The sequence below is a fragment of the Cylas formicarius genome, unplaced genomic scaffold (genome assembly GCF_029955315.1).
Source record: "Cylas formicarius isolate icCylForm1 unplaced genomic scaffold, icCylForm1.1 PGA_scaffold_7__23_contigs__length_41026272, whole genome shotgun sequence".
Lineage (NCBI taxonomy): Eukaryota > Metazoa > Arthropoda > Insecta > Coleoptera > Brentidae > Cylas > Cylas formicarius.
The window spans coordinates 11234227-11254282 of NW_026844352.1; the positions used below are offsets into that span (position 1 = coordinate 11234227).

General features: G+C 39.4%; 1 protein-coding gene across 1 annotated transcript; it reads left to right on the top strand.

Annotated features, from left to right (window-relative positions):
- The first annotated feature begins 4560 nt into the window (after positions 1-4560).
- LOC132704474 (radial spoke head 10 homolog B-like) lies at positions 4561-13583 on the top strand. Its single transcript, XM_060674485.1, has 2 exons — positions 4561-5162; positions 11862-13583. Exons 1-2 carry the CDS (start codon positions 4561-4563, stop codon positions 13492-13494), a joined length of 2235 nt encoding a protein of 744 aa, XP_060530468.1. The 3' UTR covers positions 13495-13583.
- The last annotated feature ends 6473 nt before the right edge of the window (positions 13584-20056 follow it).

Here is a 20056-nt window from a genome sequence, read left to right on the forward strand (position 1 = left end):
AGTGTTGGATGAATGAAAACTGGGACTCAACTCAAGAAATGAAAAACCAAATGGAGCAAGCAAGAACTTATTTTAAGAACGTGCAAAATGTGTTAACCAACAGAGCCTTAAGAATTTTCTTAACGTTGCCATGTCTTTAACACATTATTCTACGGTATATCAGCAGGGACCCTCACTGAAACAATGTATAGGAGGATTGAGGCTTTCGAAATGTGGGCTTCCCGGCGAATCAAGTAGTTCTGCAACATATGAACAAAGAACGAGAGGTACTTAATACCATTAAAAGAAGAAGCCTGAAGCATTTTTGCTCCATATAATCATACAACAAAAACTAGGGGGAAAATGTGGTCCTGGTCGCCGAAGGACGTCTTAGCCCAAAAATCTTCGTCAGTGGTATGAAGTAAACACCACTACATTGTTTAGATCTGCTGCGGACAAAGTGAACATCATGCTAGTGATCGTCCATGTTCTGAGAAGACACCTCACCTGCAGAAGAAGAAGTAATATTGGAATATCAATAGATGACTAGACTATACCCTATCGTTCGAGGATGATCAAGTTTTGTTGCAAATACATGAATGCAAATTGATTAAGGAATATGAGAAATGGGATGTATAAGTCAATATCGATAATACTGTATGCTCGGTATAGGCCCATTGGGGGGCAACAACGAGACATATCAAAGGGACAAACCATTAAGCATTGCAAAGGATACAAATGTTTAGGAATGCAAATCTTCCAAGATGGAACACTGGACGAAGCGATATCTGAGAGAAACGTTCAACGGACATACATACTCAATCCTGCAAAGCATAATCACTTATAGTGCTAAAGTGTGGCCTCTGAAAGAAAAAACACAAAGAACTTTAAGAGCCATGGAGATGGACTTCTGGAGAATGGACATGGATATGCACAGAGAAGGTCACAACGAATACCACAAAAAATCTGGAAGCCGCAAAAAAGAAGAAAACGAGGAAGACCGCGCAAAAGCGATACAGATACAGATACAGATGTTCAGGAAAGAAACCTGGATGAAGACTTATGGGAAGATAGGGAGGAGTGGATATTAGGAATCGGAAGACGTCGAACGTTATAGCCCGATATATAAAAGTAAGTGCTCTTCATTCGCGAGGTATGTATTCCATAAATATGCAGCGAATACAGAAACCGTGAATACAGAATGGTAATTTATATGGGATTATAAAGGATACGTTCCTAAGTGACAATATAATAAAAGCACCACAGGTTTTTGCAGCATGACTTCAATGTGTGTGGCTTCAATTATTTCAATGATTCTTTTATGTTTAGGATGCATTTTGCTGTCAAATTTCTTCCAGCATTCCATAACATTCATATCAGGATTACATTCAATATTATCCAATATGATTTTGAAGGTTCGCCTAATGTAATAGAGCTTAAAATCCTGTCGTGTTGGGAGGTAAAAATGTCACCTTTATATTTGGATGCATTCAAAGTTCGCGAGGCTGACCTGGTGCATTGGTATTGGTATTGGTCTTAAAGGGGTGCGCCCTCGCAGGCGTCCAAGCACCGCTCTAGAGGGCGCCCAGAATGCCGCCCCTCCTATAGAAGGTCAGCAACTCCTATAGCCCAATACCGTGCACTGAGTCCGGATCGATCAGTCTAAGCAGCTCCCTGGTCCGAGGGAGGGCGGGCCCATCCATCATAAGCCTCGCCTGCCTCATTCCCGGAGCAACTCTCCAGACGGGGCCCGGTCTCTCACCCAGGCTTCGAGCGCTCCCCGCCTCACACGCGGGGCGATCCCCAAGCGGGGCTCTGATCCCATATACCCCCTGGCTAAGGCGTCCGCTGCCTCATTGCCCCGGATACCGGTGTGACCCGGGATCCAGACCAACGTGATCTTCCTCTCCTCAGCCACTCTCCTCAGTACCCCATTGCACTCCTTTAGCAACAAGGAGCGCATACGCACTGATCAGCGCCATAAGTGCAGCCCTACTATCCGAACAGAAGAAGACCCTCGTGCTTTCGTGGTTGAGCCGAAGCACCTCTCTGGCCACCATCAACAAAAAGAAAATTTTCATCTGAAACACAGTGCAGTACTGACCCAGAGGGACCGACAAGGTCGATCCCGTTGTCTCGCAGTACGCTCCAGCTCCGGTCAAATCTCCCATTCTGGACCAGGAGCCAACTCTGACCTCTCTCCACTCTTCCCTTGATGGGAAGAGAAAGATCCATTTGTCAGAGAAGGACATCTCGGGGATTATGACGTCACTCGGCATGCCCACGACCCCGCGATCCCCGGGCCAGCCCTCTAAAGTATCGTCCGGGCCCTGATTGAAGATTCCCTCCCTCCAGAGCCCGCAGCTCGCCAGCCTCACAGCCGTCCTGGCCGCCTCCATCCGCACCCGATTCGCCGGAGAGGTCATACCCACCAGAGCCTCTAGGGCCCTCGTGGGCGCCGTCCTAATGGCGCCCGTTATGCGGAGGCAAGCCAATCTCTGCAGTTTGTCAAGAATTAGCCTTGCTCTTGCTCTTTTGGTCCCCGGCCACCATGCCACTGCCCCTGGTGCATTGTCCAAAGTCAGAAACAAAACTTGCTCAGGTTTGTATCCTTCATCAACTACTAGGTTTGCCAATTCTTCTGGATAATGTTATGCTGCAGCAGTGTCTGCAGATGCTGCTTCTCCAATGATTTTAATGTTATGCAATGATTGCCGCATCTTAAATTTATTCAACCAATTTTCCGAAGCTTGAAATCTTCTATCTGTACATTCACCACTACAACTATCATCAGGTTCTTTAAAATGAGCGCAAAGACGATTTTTCTTTTTCCGGATTCAGGAGCACCGTTTTATGGTTGCGGTTTTCGATCCATAATGACAACGCCGCTTCCATTTTTTCTATTACTAAATCACAAACAATTTTATCTTCGAATTTTGTTATCGATCGTACAGTTGATTCCTTGACATTGGACGAGCGTGATATGGATACAAATGATTCTTCAAGGAGTAAACGATCAATTATTTCTATTTTCCTTTATGCGGTAACCCAGATTTTTTATGTGTCGAAACTCGTTTCTCTTTTTTTTGTTGACATTATAAATTAGAAAAATAGCGATAGAAACGTGTTACTCGATCGCAATTTTTGTACCGAATGTGAGAAACGAAATAATAAAACACGCAAAGCAGCTTTTGCCATAAAAAGGAACAGCAACATTTAAAAATATACTGGAGTAATAAGGTTGTTTTCATCCTGTTTGTTTACATTCTAAAAAACACCGATCGCGGCGAAGGCGGCTTATGTCAAAGTCCTCGGCGATATCATTTAACAACATACTTTAGGCAAAGTTGTAATAAAAATTATTTTAATTTTTTTATTAGTCTATTTGACGGCATTTACAGAGGACATTGGGTAGGATACCTATCAGAATCCTTTTATAATTATGTATATACTTATTAGATCCGCGAAAAAAGAAATTTTTAGCCCCGAATATAAGAATTTAGTGGCATTTTTTTAATCCGCAAATGAAGAAAGCGCGAACTTTTACTGTATTTATTGCATTTTTTTTGTTGAATTCAAAAAACGCTAATTTTTCTTCTTCTTGTTATGGCTTCGTCATTAGTATAGTAGTGCCGGTTCTAAGCCACTTTTGGCGGGAAATTTTTAATTTTCGTGAATTTTCCGGTATGTTCAGGTTGGCGCGAGAAAATTTTGAATCTTCGGGTGTGTTCGGGTGTGTTCGAGTACGTTCGGCTGTGTCCGGGTATGTTCGGGAATGTTCGGTTTTGTTGGGGTGTGTTCGGGTATGTTCGGGAACATATTCAAACATTCACGAAAATTCAAAATTTCCCGCCAAAAGTGGCTTAGAACCAGTACTACTATACTACTCCCGTCTTCCTACGAAGATTAGCGATCCTATGGCCTTACCAGAGATCGCAGCTCTTAAATTTTCTGTAGACGTCTGTCTGAGCCATCTGCGTAAGTCTTTCTTCTTTGTCGTCTTCAACTGACCGATCGTTTTTCTTCGATCTCACATCTGGCGGAGAATCTTATATCGGTCACTTCTCATAATCTGTCCTAGGTGCTGTAATTTTAATTATGTTTACCTAATTGGTGCAGTCCTTGCATCCATTCTCTTTTATGTGGCTCCATCCAGGGACCAACTTTTGCATCCATACAAAAGGAAGAACTCTGACAGCGAAGGATTCTGGTCCGGAGTCCAAGGCCCTGATGTTGTTCCGCACTTGCTCAAGTCTTTGTTTCATATAGGGTTTTGGGTCGCATTGTTGATTGCCGAGTATGTCCATGTAATTTAGGGATGACACCTGTTAAATAGTCTCTCCATGAAGCCTTGTGGCAGCGAGTCTTTGTGTCTTTGAAAATTGGTCACTAATTACTGTACTTGAATTTTTTAGTTATTTTTATTTTCCTGCATATCTATGCTATTATATGTTGTGGCGTAATAATTTAAGGATTTTTTTTTCAAAAGTGCTGGTTTTGGTGCTCTCGTCGAAAGCACACATTTCAACAATGAAGTAACCTGGATACTGTCAAATGACACAAAATAGATCGACACGGGAAATGAGTAATTCCGTTTCGACCAGAAGGAAATCAGTTCGGTCAAATCGAAGTTCCAAATCGTCGCGCGTGTCCAGCGTCGTCGCTCCACCACCCCAGGAAACCGTTCCCGATCCTACTCCCGTCGACCTGACAAAGAAATTGACCACGGAATTTTTCGAATCGCTTCTAGGAACGATCATAGTTGGAACGACACCATTAACGGGCGATAAACAAAACGTAGACCCAAACCAAGACGTCGATGGCGATTTCAAAATAATTTTCAAAAACGGAAACGTGTACGAAGGTCAAGTCGAACACAACCTCATGCACGGAAAGGGAAAGTTTCGTTGGGCCGACGGTACAATCTACGAGGGCTCGTTCGCAGAAGGATACCCAGACGGCCAGGGTAAAATCGTTCTTCCCGATTTGAGCACCTACGAGGGTCAGGTCTCTAAGTCGTTTTTCCACGGACACGGCGTCTTCAATATAGTGTCCACGCCGATACTCTATTCGGGGCAATGGCGTCAGGGGAGAAAATGCGGCGAAGGGTGGTTACTTTACGCGGAAAACAATTGGTACCAGGGTGAGTGGCGCGAAGACCAGAAGCATGGACTTGGGTTCCGGTAGGTTGCTATAGAGTTTAGTTGTACCATTATGGGCGTAATCCTAGTCACTGTCCTGTCTTTGGTAGTCAGGAGACCAGGCATTGACACCTCCCTTTCCTTGAAAAACTCAGTATACTGTCGTTGAATTACTGGCCTTCAGATTCTCAGCTCCAATTGAAATCGTAGTGCGAAAGCAATTTTTTGTGCATGTATTGTTTCAGGTTGCAGTGTTCGGTTCTGCAATTCTCATGTTAACAGGGTATCAGTTGTGTTTTTCTTCGTAGAACATTCCATTAATGTGTTCCCAAATTCCTGGTAACCGTAGCTAGTGTAGTCGAGCTCTCTGCACCATTCCACTCAAAAAGGTATGCCATTTCATTTCACTCCAGCCCTTAATATCCAGGTAAGTTGTTAGGGTTACCTTACTCTGGGTTAATAATATAAATAAACCCTCTTAGCAGCTTCATACGGTTCTAGAGAAACATCATGTATATGTAAGTATACCTATGTTTCTCTGTGGCAATAGCCTTTCAACAATGATACTACAGAGAGCTCGATGCCGAGTTATATCTGCAGCTTTGCATATTCGCGGGGAGTTTGGAGAGTTCTTCGTGCTTAATAAATACTGTTACTATAGTCGGAATTATACCCATTTGTTCATTTAATTTTTGAAAGTAACCAATATATTTAAAACTGTCAGCTGCGATTGCTCATTATACCTACTGTTCGTTATCATATTAATTAAAACCTTTCGAAATAACTTTCAACAAACTAATGTTTTTGATTAATAGTGATTAACACTTGACATAACCTTAAATAAAAGTACATAGAGCTGGGTAGAAGATGAATGGAACTTGCTTCCTCTCCTAAAAACAGCCTAACTGGGGTTGAGAACGCTCATGATGCTCTGGTCAGGATTTATATACCGGCTGTACTTGCGTCAGGCACAATTTTGTCCACTATTGGGACCCTTGGCCTCAGTCCTGGCAAACTTTCTCAATGGAATCAAAACTGTCTCCGAAGCTCGCTTTTCAGTTGAAAGTTTGGGTTGGCCTGGCAGATGAATATTCTCGATTTTCTTCAGTTCGTAGTTGCCGCCAGGAGGATAGTCTTGTAGTGTTGCTGCCTATTGACAGTCTAAAGTCTACGATGAACAAATTTGAAACGTTGCCTCAAAACGAGCCAATAATATTCAACGGACTAGTATGGACACAATTTTAGCCCATCGGTGATCGAATTAACGTTGTAATTTATATTTAAAAAAAATTACGTCCGCAAATAACAGTTTTGTCAAGGATTGTTCGAAGCAATTTCCATTAGTTCCAGTTTCCAGGTTCAGGTGAAGTCAACTGAATGGTTTTAATTAAGAAACGTTCAAATAAAAATTATTTTCAGCCTTTCAACGGTTTAATGGCCCAATAAAAAGATTTATTTTCTCCAAGAACTGTTAAACTAAAAGATGCCATTGAAACATAACATTTAAAAACCAATTCCATTCCAGTGTATTTCAAAGCTATGAAAGTACCACTAGCTCTTCGACCAGCTTGTAATAATTTCTAAAATTCCTAATTTTTAATGGTCCACACCAACCGTCCCTGTTGGTTCAATCACTATCTGCGGAGATTATGAGGTAACCATGAACAAACAGCTATTCCTAATATTGCAGACATACACTCCGAAATGGTAAACAATTAATTCTTCTCTTCATTCGAAGTTCGTCATTCTTATGATCACGAATCATCAAAAATTGTCACTATCAATACCCCGAAAATCATTTACAGAGCGAATCGTCATATGTACGGAATTTCTTCAGCACCAGCTAAATGGCAGGGATTTGCTTACCTTTCTTCTAAAACCGAAGAAAAGTCAAGCCGACCTGGCCATAACAAATAGTAGTTACAACTGGGTAACACTGGTAACAAACCAAGGAGTACCTGAGAGAGGAATAGACAGGAAATGTTGCATATACCCGCGATAAACTACCCCTTTAATGTAGATATACTTCGATACGGTTACGGTTATTCTCGGTATAGAAAAATGTAACAATACGAAACGACCCTTTTCGCATAGCAAAACTTTATTGATAGACTGCGTATGACACATTTTTCTTCTTGGCCACACAGCCAAATCGCGCCATTGCTAGCTTATAAACTAATCCTAAGCTTGAAGACAATACTATTACAACAGGTTCTCGAACTAAAACATAAAACCTTAACCTAACAAAATCAGACATGCAAGGCTAAGAACTCTTAACTTAACTTCAGCCATCAACTCTCCTCTACGCTTTAATGGACTTCGAAGATAATGTTACCATTGGCATAGTTTTGTAATACTTACGAAAAATAGTTCAGGTGCCACTTACTTTAGGTTATGATTGAATTGGAATTTAGCATAGACAAAACTACTTTCTCATTGTTTGCTTGAAGGTGGTGGACACTGATTCAGTAGAAATACTACATTGTCTAGATTCTCTTTATTTTTAACTTACACAACGTTTCGGACAGTTGTATCACTACCCGTTATCAAGTGTAAACTAAACTTAATTGTAAGGCTACAAGGTTTATATACTAGGCGACGGCGCTCATCCATGACGGACTCGGGTGTAGTCAAGCGTGAAGCGTTGTTCAAAACTAGAACGCCAGCATTGGTGCGCCTTATCAGAGGTTGCCAAATTGTTGGTATATCCACGCTTGGATTGCTGAAGATGTTTTCATTGTTTCTAATGAAAACTGCTTCTTTAAATTTGCGCTTTCTCCAATGCTGCTCTCTGTGAACAACCCGCGCCCTGGACCATTGGATGTTGTGTTCTTCCACAGATGGAAGAAATCGGTGCTTTTAAATGACATCCAACAGGATTCGAAGAAATAAAGGAACTGACCTGAGAAGAAGCCCACAAGCACATATTTGAGAAGATTGATAGATCATGTGCCAAGATTAGGGAAGGACTTCAGAAGAACCACGAGAGAAAGCTGCTCAAATTTGCAAAACGCCAACAACCAGAAAACATTAAAGAAGTAAAGCGAACAATAGTAAATCTGTCTTCCAGAAATCTTTTCAGTACTGAAGAGCAAATATTGAGCAAAGGACACAACTTTGCCCTTGCCCCCCGAGCACCAACGTTGGATATTATAAGCTCCATAGACACGGTGCGACTGGAAGGACCCGAAGCAGATGAACTACGGTGGGAAGTTGGGACAGTTCTTGAGAAAACAAGAAAACAGACGAGGAATATAACCAAAGAGGAACAAGGAGCCATTAAGAACTTACAGAAGGATAGAAACATCAAGATCCTTCCAGCAGATAACGGCAATGCCACAGTTATGATGAATACCCAGGAATATGATCAAAAAATCGAGGAGACGCTTACTAAAGGAAAATACCCTACTAAAGCGATTGAAGGAAAAATCTACCGATCTCTCCGTAAATACAGACGCTATATTCCGGATAACATTAGAACCACGTTAACTCCACATCACACCAAACCAAAAATCCATAAAGATAATATACCACTCAGACCGATCACTAGTTCAAGAGATTCTGCAACCAGCAGCTTAAGTAGATTTCTCCTTCAAATCGTCCGGCCACTTGTAGGTAAAACTTCTTCACTGGGTAGATATTCTAAAACACGTGAAACTAGATCCTTCAGACAAGTTTATTAGCTTTGACGTTGAAAGTCTATATACCAACGTGCCCTTGGAGGAATCGTTAAGTATTGACGAGGCTACACTAAGGAATGAGACAACCCTATCAGAGAGAACTTCGCTGCGACTTGAGGGAGTGTTGGAGCTTCTGAGGTGCTGTTTGCTTAATTCTTACTTTCAAGTCAAAGATAAATTTTACGCACAAAGTGATGGCCTGCCGATGGGTTCTTCTCTCTCTCCGGTGATAGCGAACATATTCATGGAGTGGTTTGAAATTCATGCCATAAACACTGCAACTATTAAACCTAAGATCCGGCTTAGATATGTTGACGATTATGTGGAGTGGAACCGATAGACAGCTAGACTCTTTTCTCAATCATCTTAATTCTTTGGGAACATAATTAAATTTACTATTGAGAAAGAAAAGAACGGCTGTCTACCGTTCTTAGACGTCTTAGTAAGTAGAAATAATGGTTCTATTAACACGTCTTTATATAGGAAACCTACCCGCACAGGACAGTATCTAAATTTTGAGTCTAACCATTCTGAAAAGCAACCAAACTAGGAATAATTAAAACACTGTGCAAAAGAGCAATCACAATATGTAGCGACCAAGCATCTCTCGATGCCGAATTGAATCATATTAAAAAGGATTTGCTTCAGAACGGTTCCTCCGAAAAATCTATAAACAAAATAATAAAAAACTGTAAGCGGTAAACAACACCGGAACCATGTGAGATAGATACTCTTTCTCTCTTGACGATCCCATACGTGAAAGGAATATCGGAAAAGATTAGGCGAATAGCTAAACAATATCAAGTTAAAACTTTATTTAAATCTGGACCAACATTAAGAAGTGTATTCACAAAAACAAAGCCTGAAACGTCGACTCAAGAGAAAGAGCGTATCTACCAGATACCCTGTGAATGCGGTAAGTCATATATTGGCGAAACCAAACGACCTATAAAAATAAGAGTTGAAGAACATAAAAAACATACAATGAAGGGTGAAACTCAAAAATCAGGTATCGCAGAACATGTGTGGACCAAACAACACAACATCCAATGGTCCAAGGCGCGGGTTGTTCACAGAGAGCAGCATTGGAGGAAGCGCAAATTTAAAGAAACAGTTTTCATTAGAAACAATGAAAACATCTTCAGCAATCCAAGCGTGGATATGCCAACAATTTGGCGACCTCTAATAAGGCGCACCAATGGTGGCCTTCTAGTTGAACAACTTCACGCTTGACTACACCTGATTCCGTCATGGATGAACGCCGTCGCCTAGTATATAAACCTTGTAGCCTTAGAATTAAGTTTAGTTTACGCTTGATAACGATTAGTGATACAACCGTCCGAAACGTTGTGTAAGTTAAAAATAAAGACAATGGAAGTTCGACATCCTTTTAGTATTTCTACTTTCTCATTACCGCTTCCATCCTCTTGAGGCCACAGATTTGGATCGAAGTAGAGTTAACTTGACCCTCCCACCATTTAGACGATTCAAAGTACTTTACGGAACACCCACGAGATGGCATATCGGCGGTATTCAAAACTCCGGAAACATAACGTCAATCTTCCCAGGAAGTTAAAAGACGAATTTCGGTGATACGATTATGCATTCTTCATTTCGACGGATCCACTTGATGGTTGGACAACGGAAGCATACAGTCTTGGTCCAACCTCTTTCGAAGGCGACGCACGGCTCTTTGCTGCCAGTAAATTCATAAAGGTCTCACCATTATGTGTGCATCTCAAAAGTTTGTAGCCTCCAATCATTAGCTCCATCTTCACCGCGAAGTGTGGTAATTCTTTGGCCGATTGGTGAAAAGCACTTTTAGTGTTTTGATTCACTGTGCATCCTATCTTTTCCTTCCAGGTTTTCTGCAGTAATAACTTCGGAATCATGGTAGTAGGACAGGTGAATCCTATATGACCAAACATCGTTTGCGTTAATGAAAGCATCAATCTCTTGGTAACAGGTTGATCTGCTGTCTTGCCCAACTCTTCCATATAGACTTTGGAAATAGTCAAAAAAACACTTTTAACAAGGGGAAAGAAACCTGATGGCGGAGCCTTCATATGACAAAGCAGTAAACAGAAAGTTTTTTGAGAATGTGATCCACCTGTTCGAGCCAGGAGAGTCTCGAATTTACATAAACTCCGAGGAATTTTTACAACACTTTTAAATCCCATGTTGAAAGGGCGATCATCTTAGTTTTACTTTCATTTAATATCAATTTGTTAATTTCTGCATAATGTTTCATTTGCTTAACAGTTGTCTTGGTTGCAATGCTAAGTTGCTCAGACGATGCTACAGAACGGGTAAAAACTGCATCATCTGCAAAAAGGGAAAAGTAAGTGTGGGGGAAAGATGAAAACGCATCATTTATAAACACTATGAACAATAAAGGACTTAGTAAACTTGACGCAATTCACTGACTAGAGATGTATTCAAATCCTAAGGTATCTCTCCATTTGACCAACTGCGACCCTCAAGAAAAGACCTTAACCAATTTATGACGTTGCCTCTAATACCATATGAACAAAGCCAAGAATATGCTTATATAAAGAGAGAATGCTATCCTGCGTTGATCGCTTTTTTCGAAAACCAAATTGCATGCCGGAAAAAAGGTCTCGACTTTCCAAAAAATTTAAAAATCTTGAATGCTGTGCTTTTTCGAAGAATTTTGAAAAAACAAATAGGAGTGCTATCGTGCTATTTGAAATCATTGTTGCACCGTTTTTTTAAATATATTTATGGGAAAGGATCCATGCAAAAATTTGTCATCGGTTCTACAATAGTGTCGAACAACTTCTAACTTCTGTACATAAATACATACTATTAGTGACTTTACATAAAGCTTAACGCGAATGCGGGAGTTCTTAAAATGGATGACGAGCTTTTTATTGCCGGACATTCATCGTGAATCCAGTTTCCACATACTATATTTCAGACTTTTTCGGACTTTATATTCGCAATTAATTTTTAATGTCTGACAAGTCACAATTCTTTTTTCGTCACCATTATGTGTATTGTTTTTTTTTTCGTGTACGATAAACGTTTCTGGATTCAGGCACTACCCGCACGGTGCGGCATACCACGGAAACTGGTGCAGTGGTAAACCACACGGCCGAGGTTGGATGGTGTGGGAAAACAACGATCACTACACCGGCGAATGGCGCGAGGGACTTCAAAACGGATACGGCGAATACACGTGGGGCGTACTGAACGGTGACGCATTTTTTTTCACTAACAATAACTCCTACGAGGGTAACTGGACGACGGGAAAGAGGAACGGCGAGGGAGTGATGAATTTCGGTCACGAGTGCGGCGCCAAACTGAAAGGCACTTGGAGAAACAACGACAAACACGGACCGGGTCTAATGATCGGCGGAAATGGTTTAACTTCGGAAAGGAACCCGCTTTTCGAAAACGACGCACCTTTATTGTTGCCTCAGCTATCGACCACACGTTTGCCCGACCACGATTCATCCGAAGACGCGAAGAACGTCCCCGAAGGGACCCACCAAAACGACCACCTTCAGCCGGTACCGTTTTTCAGCGACGTCGAGGACATCGATTTGGATTACTGGATCGAAATGGTGCTGAGGCCGTGCAAATTTCTAAAAGTTTCCGAAATCAGCACGATCCAAATCAAGAACGTGGCTCGCGGCGGTTCCGTCTGCTCCGCAGATTCCATGTCCAAGGTGAACTACGTGCCGTCGGTCAACGTGCACGTGTGTCCAGACTGTCCGGAACCGAGCGTCAGCAAGGAAAACCTCCCCGACATCAACCATGAGGCGAGGCAGCTGAAGAACCTGCTGATCAACCATCTTACCCAACTCAGAACCGTCTATCGCGTGTACGCTCGTGGGGGAAACGTACTGGTACGAATGTTTTTGTGGCAGCTACTGTGGGACATCGATCTGACCGAGAAAGAGGGCGTGCCGCTCGTTACTTTCGATGAGATCGCCGCTGGTCACCCGAAAGCTTGCTTCGAGACGACGCATTGTCCTTGGGAGCCGATTTATTTTTGGCAGTTTCTTCACGCACTCCTCGGGGCTTGCTGCCTCAGCTTCCTCAACGGGAACAAATGCGAATTTACGCCCACGAGCGGGATTATGTATTATTTGTTCAAGGATTTCATGCAGAGGTTGATGTCGAACGTCGGTCGCTTCAGAGGCCATTGCCTCAACGCGTTAAAAGATTTGGTGCCGATCTCGGCCGTCTACAGCCTGTATCGAAGCGTAGGCGAGCCGCATCGCGTCGCTGATTTCCTGAAACATTGCGATCTATCAGGCGAGCGCGTCGCTGTGCCTTGCTACGAAACGATCGACCTGGACAACCAACACAAAACTGTCGTCGTCCTGACCGGTAAAAACGTAGTGAACCTGAACAACGAGTTGCAGTACAAAGTCAGCTGTCAACGACGTATAGAGGGAAGCTCCGATGCAGGTTTAGGCATGTCCGTGTTCAAATGTCTGGGCAGGAAACGCGTCTTGCAATGTCTGTCGAATGTGTGCCCACAAATTGTGAAGGACAACGGAAAGTTTTCGCTCAGTTATAGGTTGTCGTTCATCGAGTTTTACGAGGCGTTTCTGCTACTGGCAAGAGAGAAGGTGGGAGTTGGGGAAGAGGCGCACCATGCTCCGATTGTCAATAGGGAATCAAGTAAAAGGCGGATAAGGCCGCCCAAAAATAAATGACGTTTTTCTGTGATCTATAATTTTACCTTATCCGGCCGAACATGCTTCAATTTTATTGCAAAAGTAAGAAGATGGATATTTAAAACCAATATTTTATTATAGTCTTAAAACGGCTCCTACCGAAGCAAAATATCACAGTTTCGAAGTGTGTAAGCAATTAAACAAACGCCTTCATATTTATTTGTATAGACTTGATGATTTAAAATAATTACTGATTGTGATAGTATTCACCTCACCAAAATTACTCAATTGTAGCAGGTATTATGCTATTTTTATTATAGAGGGCAACACATTTTAACAAACTCAAGATTTAGATATTTGTTTGGTATATCGCAAAAATGAAGATGGTAAGCTTATATTTCATGTTCCCAAACAGATGGTCGTTTCAGGATTGAAATTAGTATATTATGCAATAAGTATGGCCTTTATACTCCTTTCTATAAAGTACCTAACTATACACTGATCTAGGTTGCGACAAGTGTCATTTTACCACTGGTTTGGGAGCAATCGGATATTTTGCTCGAAAATGTTAAAGCCTATATCTTTAATTGAGTTAAGTGTACGTCACTAACAGTGAGTAAATTTCAAATCTTATTTATACATTATAATCTTCTAGAAAAAGCAGGCAGCGGTTTTAAATATGTATTGTGAGTTATAGACTGTATATAAAGTTTAAAGTCAAATTTTCGAAATTTCGCATGAATCTGTCAACCATTAAAAAATATATTTTTATAACCACAGTAAGACTAAACAGATGTTGTCAATAGTGGCAGTTATCTGGCACAATCTACTGGGTTGTGTGATAAGGTAACCGACGATTTAGCAAAATGGAATAGATGCCTGAAGTAGAGTAACAACTAAACAATACTCTCTGCATTTCAATTTTTGAAACACCGAGTAATTTTCTTTTTGGTATAGAGCAATGTGACAAAATAAGTCATAAACTCAGATTACAACTAGATCCTTATGGTGAAAGTGATGGCGATTTGAAAAATATTAGACAAAAAGCATTAGTTGAAACGAAAAAACGGAGCGCAAATAATAAAATAATTTATGACAAAACTCATAAAAGTTCAAGGAACTATTCGGTAGGTCATACGTTATGATCGAAAATACAGATGTGGGTTATCCCTAGTGACCCTGATGTTTTTTTACCTCTTCGAGTTTTAATGTTACATATCCTGTATGGGACTTTCGTGTTTGTTCAATTCTCCATAAACACAGTTTTCTTGTACTTTCGTGTTGTAAGCTGTCCTAGTTATAATTTACGCTTTCTATTTCTCTATTATTTCTAGCCCAACCGCCTTATATAATTACTTTTTGAATTTCCAGACACCTTATAGTCGGATTGTAGGTCCAGACTTGTTCTAAAGTCAATTTTTTTATATTCATGTCTAAATTCAGCGCTTTCAGTAAATGATCCTTGTTATATTACCTTTACTTATGTTGAGTTACCTTATTATGAATATGCATTGTGTCATTATCAATATTAAAGATAAAAGATTGACTACTCACTATTAAATGTAACAATTATGACCAAAAGTTAAAGTGGTTGGTCAACTGTGGTAATTCGCGCCGAAATTCAAAATATGATGTTGGTATTCCTGATTTCATGCAGGAAGGGGAAGATGGAGGCTAACTCTCGGTTACCCTATGCCAAACCAAAACTAACCCTCTTTCAAAGATAACGTCTATAAGCTGTATAATGGAGTTCCAGAAGAATTAAAATGCTTAAGCTTACACTTTAAATATCTCTATACCTCTCATTGTATCTCGTTGTTTAATTTATTGCTTGTTAAGGAATAGATATAATATGCAAATATCTATTTAGTGTCTAGGGATTGAACTTGAACTTTTTGCACTTTTTTTTCAAATCCATTTTTGCAACCATAAGGCTAAATTTTGCAATACTTTTCTGTATTATTTTGTTGCCAAATAAATATTTTTATTAATATTAAATGAGCCAACAGAAAATGCTGAATTATTTCCAGTGTTATGTGCTTGTGGTTGAAAGAGTTTAGAAAGTTTTAGTAGTGTATAGTGTGTTTCAAAACAAATGCGAAAAAGGTAATGGGATGAACCGTTGCCTAAAATAAAGGGCAGTGTGTAATATAAAATTTCGGTCAAAAGTCAACCATTATTGAGAAACCGCTATAAAAATAAGGCCGAATAATAACGTTTTTATTTTTAATCTTAAAAACGGAAAAGGACAATAAAATGGTACGAAAGCTTATAAAAACGCACCTTTTTATTTTTCTAAAATGAGCGGATTGGATTGAATTAAGCTACCCAGATCATTCTACTCTAGTCAATTTAAAGAATTACCGCAGAAAAAAATTATATATTAAAGAGTAATAATTTATATAATGGAATATAATAAAAATAAGAAGAAACTCCTCAAGAAATATAAGCAGCCCACCAAATTTATTTTATCTAATATTTTTTATCTCGTTATGCATTGCTTTAAAACATGAAATAAAAAAAATATTTGTTTAAGTCATTGCATAAGTTTTTCCTTAAATCTAGTTAAGAAGAATGATAGGAGTAAGTTATCTCACTAGCGAAGATTCAAGAATGCTGACCCAGCAGAGTCCTAGTCCTATATATAAAAACGTAGTTTAAGGGTGTCGACGGAGAGTTCTGTCTAGATATGTTATTGTAACACACAATTTTAAGCGGTTGTAAATTCAAATAAAGTTTTTTAAAAGAGGCAACCGTCGTTCCGAGTAGTTAATTGGCGCAGTCAGTAGTTTCCATTTTTTTCGTATCATCGATTAATTGGAAATCGGACCTATTGGTGATTAGTGTTTGGCAGAGTGGATTTCTGAAAATCATCGGAACGATCATCGGAAACTAGAAACCATATCGTCTAGTTTCGCAAGGACAAGAATTTTTGTGAAGACCAATATCGCCGATCGAAGTCTTGTTCTTATAGAAAGGATGACCAGAACCGCCCCCTATCTAGTACTGTAAGTTGCAATTACTTGTTAATGTCTTAACTCACGAAATAATTGATAATATTGAAATCTTAGCTATCGATTTAAGTAACAATACACCTTCAACCAGCTCAGGACAGAACAATTATTTCGCAACAAATTTGGAAACAGTTTTTGAAAAACATAATTTAGAACCAGACAGTCAATTTAGTGAATCTCTTGTAAGTATGGCAACTTTTGAAGCTGAATATCTCAACTGCGTCCCCGAATTCGATGGGAACCCAAACGATTTAACTAGATACCTAACTATGTGTGAAACTTTTATTGATAAATTTTATAATGTTAGAGAACCTAACTCTTTCAAAAATATATACCTGTTGAATTGTCTAATTAGTAAATTGAAAGGAAATGCAAAAGTCGTGATCAATCTTCAAACAACCAGTACTTGGGATGATTTAAAAAATATTTTGTATTGAAATTTCGCGGACCAAAGAGACGAATCATGTCTTAACAGAGATTTAATGATGCTTCGCCGATAGTTAAATGAAAAACCGACTCAATTTTACGATCGAGTTTTGCATATCCTAAATTTGATTTGTTCATTTATTGATACGCATGAAACGATTAATGAAGAAAAACAAATTAAACGTAAACTCTATAACGACCTTGCTTTGAAAACATTTTTGTCGGGCTTAAAAGAACCTATTGGTACAATCATTAGATGTATGCAACCTATCGAAGGCCTTAACATTTGTAATGCAAGAAAGTAACAGGCATATTTTCAAAATATGACCAAAGTAGTATTCAAAATCAGCCACCTCAGAATTTAAAACATAATAACCAGCATTTGCAAAATTTTCATTCCAAACAAAATATGCAATTTAATTTGCATAACCCAAATCATTTTAGACATCAGCAACAAGCATTTCCCACCGGTCCAATTGATATTAGGCCAGTTTATAGACCCCCGCAAAAATACTATACAAATTCACAAGTTTTTGGCAGACCCCAGAATGTCTTTAGACCCAACCAAATTAAAAATCTACCTCCACCTATGCCTATGTCTGTGTCTGCGCGCAACAGTGGCAGAGCAAATTTCAATAACCAAAATAATTTTAAAAATAATCCCATTTCAAAAACCGCAAAAAGTGGAAGTCGAGGAGATGTACAACACGGAACTCGATCAATTTGATCAATGTTATTATGACCCATATTACCCTGACTATTATTCATGTTGTAACAGCCATTATCAGCAAAATAATCCAGAGTATTTTGTACATTTGGAACAACCCACAATTCAGTCTGATAAATTGCACACTGAATGTTTTCAGTCGGTGAAAATAATAATGAGTTAAGTGAAAATATAAATTTTACGGAAGCTCCGCAATTAGACAAGAAAACTTAACACCCACGCATATTTCTTTAAATATGTCAAATTTAAGCGAATTACCTTATATTATAAAAATATTTAAGAAATGATAAATACCGTCTACTACAAACTATTATGCAGGGAAGACTAGATGGAAGAAGGGGTATCGGAAGAAAAAAGAAATCCTGGCTAAGAAATGTCAGGGACTGGACAGGGTTGAATGTGGGGGAATTGTTTCATGTTGCGAGGGATAGAGAAGCGTTTGGAGTAGTGGTCGCCAACCTCCAATAAAAGGGAAAAGGCACTGGAAGAAGAAGAAGATAAAAATATTTAATTTACCAAACCCAACGAAATTAAAATTTTATCTCTTCAATTTTCATAATTACTTCGACGGTTTGATCGGAACCGATAATTTAAAATTACTGCAAGCAAGTCTAAACTTTAAAAAATCTTATCTGATCACTCCATATACAGAAATAAAATTATCTTTTCACCAAACAAGACAAAACAATTTAAATTTTATAACTATTGTCCCTCGCTGTGAACAAATTATTAATATAAAAACTACAATTAAGAATGGAGAAGTAATTATTCCACACCAAAAAATTAATAACTGTGAGATTCCTGAATGCTGGACTATAGCGCGAAATTGAAAGGCTCTTACCTCCATTTTTTAATAATACTTGCAATCCCATTACTTAGTTTATTCTGAACCAATCACAGTTGAAAAAATTTGGAAAAAAGAAAACCAAAATATTAATTTACATCATTTTGATGGTAGCCTCCAAATATTTGATGTGTCGCAAATAAGACCTAATCGCTTAAATGCAAAATAAAAATCAAAATTACTATATTCAAAAATCAGTCAAGCTCTAATCGAAAATAAAACAAAAAAAATTGAAAAACGAAACGAAACGAGCCAACCAACAACAACAACAAACACTTGGTGATAAATTCTCAAAATCCACTGAAATTATATCCGCGAACCCAGAGCAACAGATACGCAAGCAAAATTACATATGGACAATCTAAAGAAACCGTTAATCTATGTTAATAAAACATCCAAACGCTGTTAGTAATTTTTACAATTTTTATTAATAAGATTCTTATCCAAAAAGACTTCGTTCGGCAAGCTACTCTTAAAGCGGTAGCTTGCCGAACTAAGAGGTTTAATGACGCTCGCCGAAAAAAAAAACAATGCCAACGAATAATCGAATAATTAATTGAAAAAAAAAATGCCCTTCTGGGTAGACAAATATGGGCGTAATTAATGCAGCAGCAATACATAAATACATACATACATACAAACATAAATAATACATAAATACATACATAAATAAATGATTTGTTTATGAATACAATTATGACAATTTTTTTTAACCTTTAACCTAAAGGGTCGTAATACATTAGCTTGCCGAGAGACGAGATCTAATGACCCCCGCAGAAATAAAACAATACCAACGAATAGAGATTTAATGACGCTTATTAACCCAAAAAAAAACCTTCTGGGTAGGCAAATGTCGGCTTAATAAATACAGCAAAAATGTCTACACAATAAATTATTTGTTTAAGGGCTTGATTTGACTTTTTTTTTGCGATGTATTTCGTGAAACCTTAACAATATAAGATATTCTCGTTCTTATCCAAGTTTTGTAGTTCAGTAGCTTTGAAAGTGCGTCCCTGGTACTACGACCCTGATCCCACGCGAACGTTTAGTGTTCGGAAATTTTTTCAGCAGTAGTCTGCGATATGTTTCCGATCAAACTTTCGTTCTTTTTGTATCTCTGCACCTACTCGTATGCCGCGAGAATCCTCGCCGTCGTTTTCATACCATCGCTGAGCCATAACCTCGTCTTCAGACCTATTTACCGGGAGCTATCGCTTCGCTCCCATGTAGTATTTGCTGTAGCCCCCAACCTTCTAAATGACTCGATTTTGTCCAACAACTTTAAAATTCGACTCCTATACCAACTTCTGGGACAAAACGTTGCGATGGATGATGCTGCCTGCCGAAGACATTCTCAAAGACTCCAGAGTGCAGCGACTTTGCGAAGACGGCGAAAAATTTGACCTGGTGCTGTTGGAGCCACTTCTACCGGTGTTCTACGCGTTTGGGACCAAGTGCGACGCACCTACGGTGGGAATAAGTATGGACGGTATGTTGTCGACCCATACCGTTCAGGGCAATCCAATTCATCCAATTTTGTTCGGCGACATGATGCTGATGTACCACAAACCGTTGACCTTGGTGGAGAAG

Excerpts from the sequence above, each read along its gene's own strand:
- LOC132704474 (XM_060674485.1), top strand. The coding sequence starts at position 4,561 with ATGAGTAATTCCGTTTCGACCAGAAGGAAATCAGTTCGGTCAAATCGA. Across the intron at positions 5,163-11,861 it reads AAGCATGGACTTGGGTTCCG|GCACTACCCGCACGGTGCGG; the intron begins GTAGGTTGCTAT and ends TTCTGGATTCAG.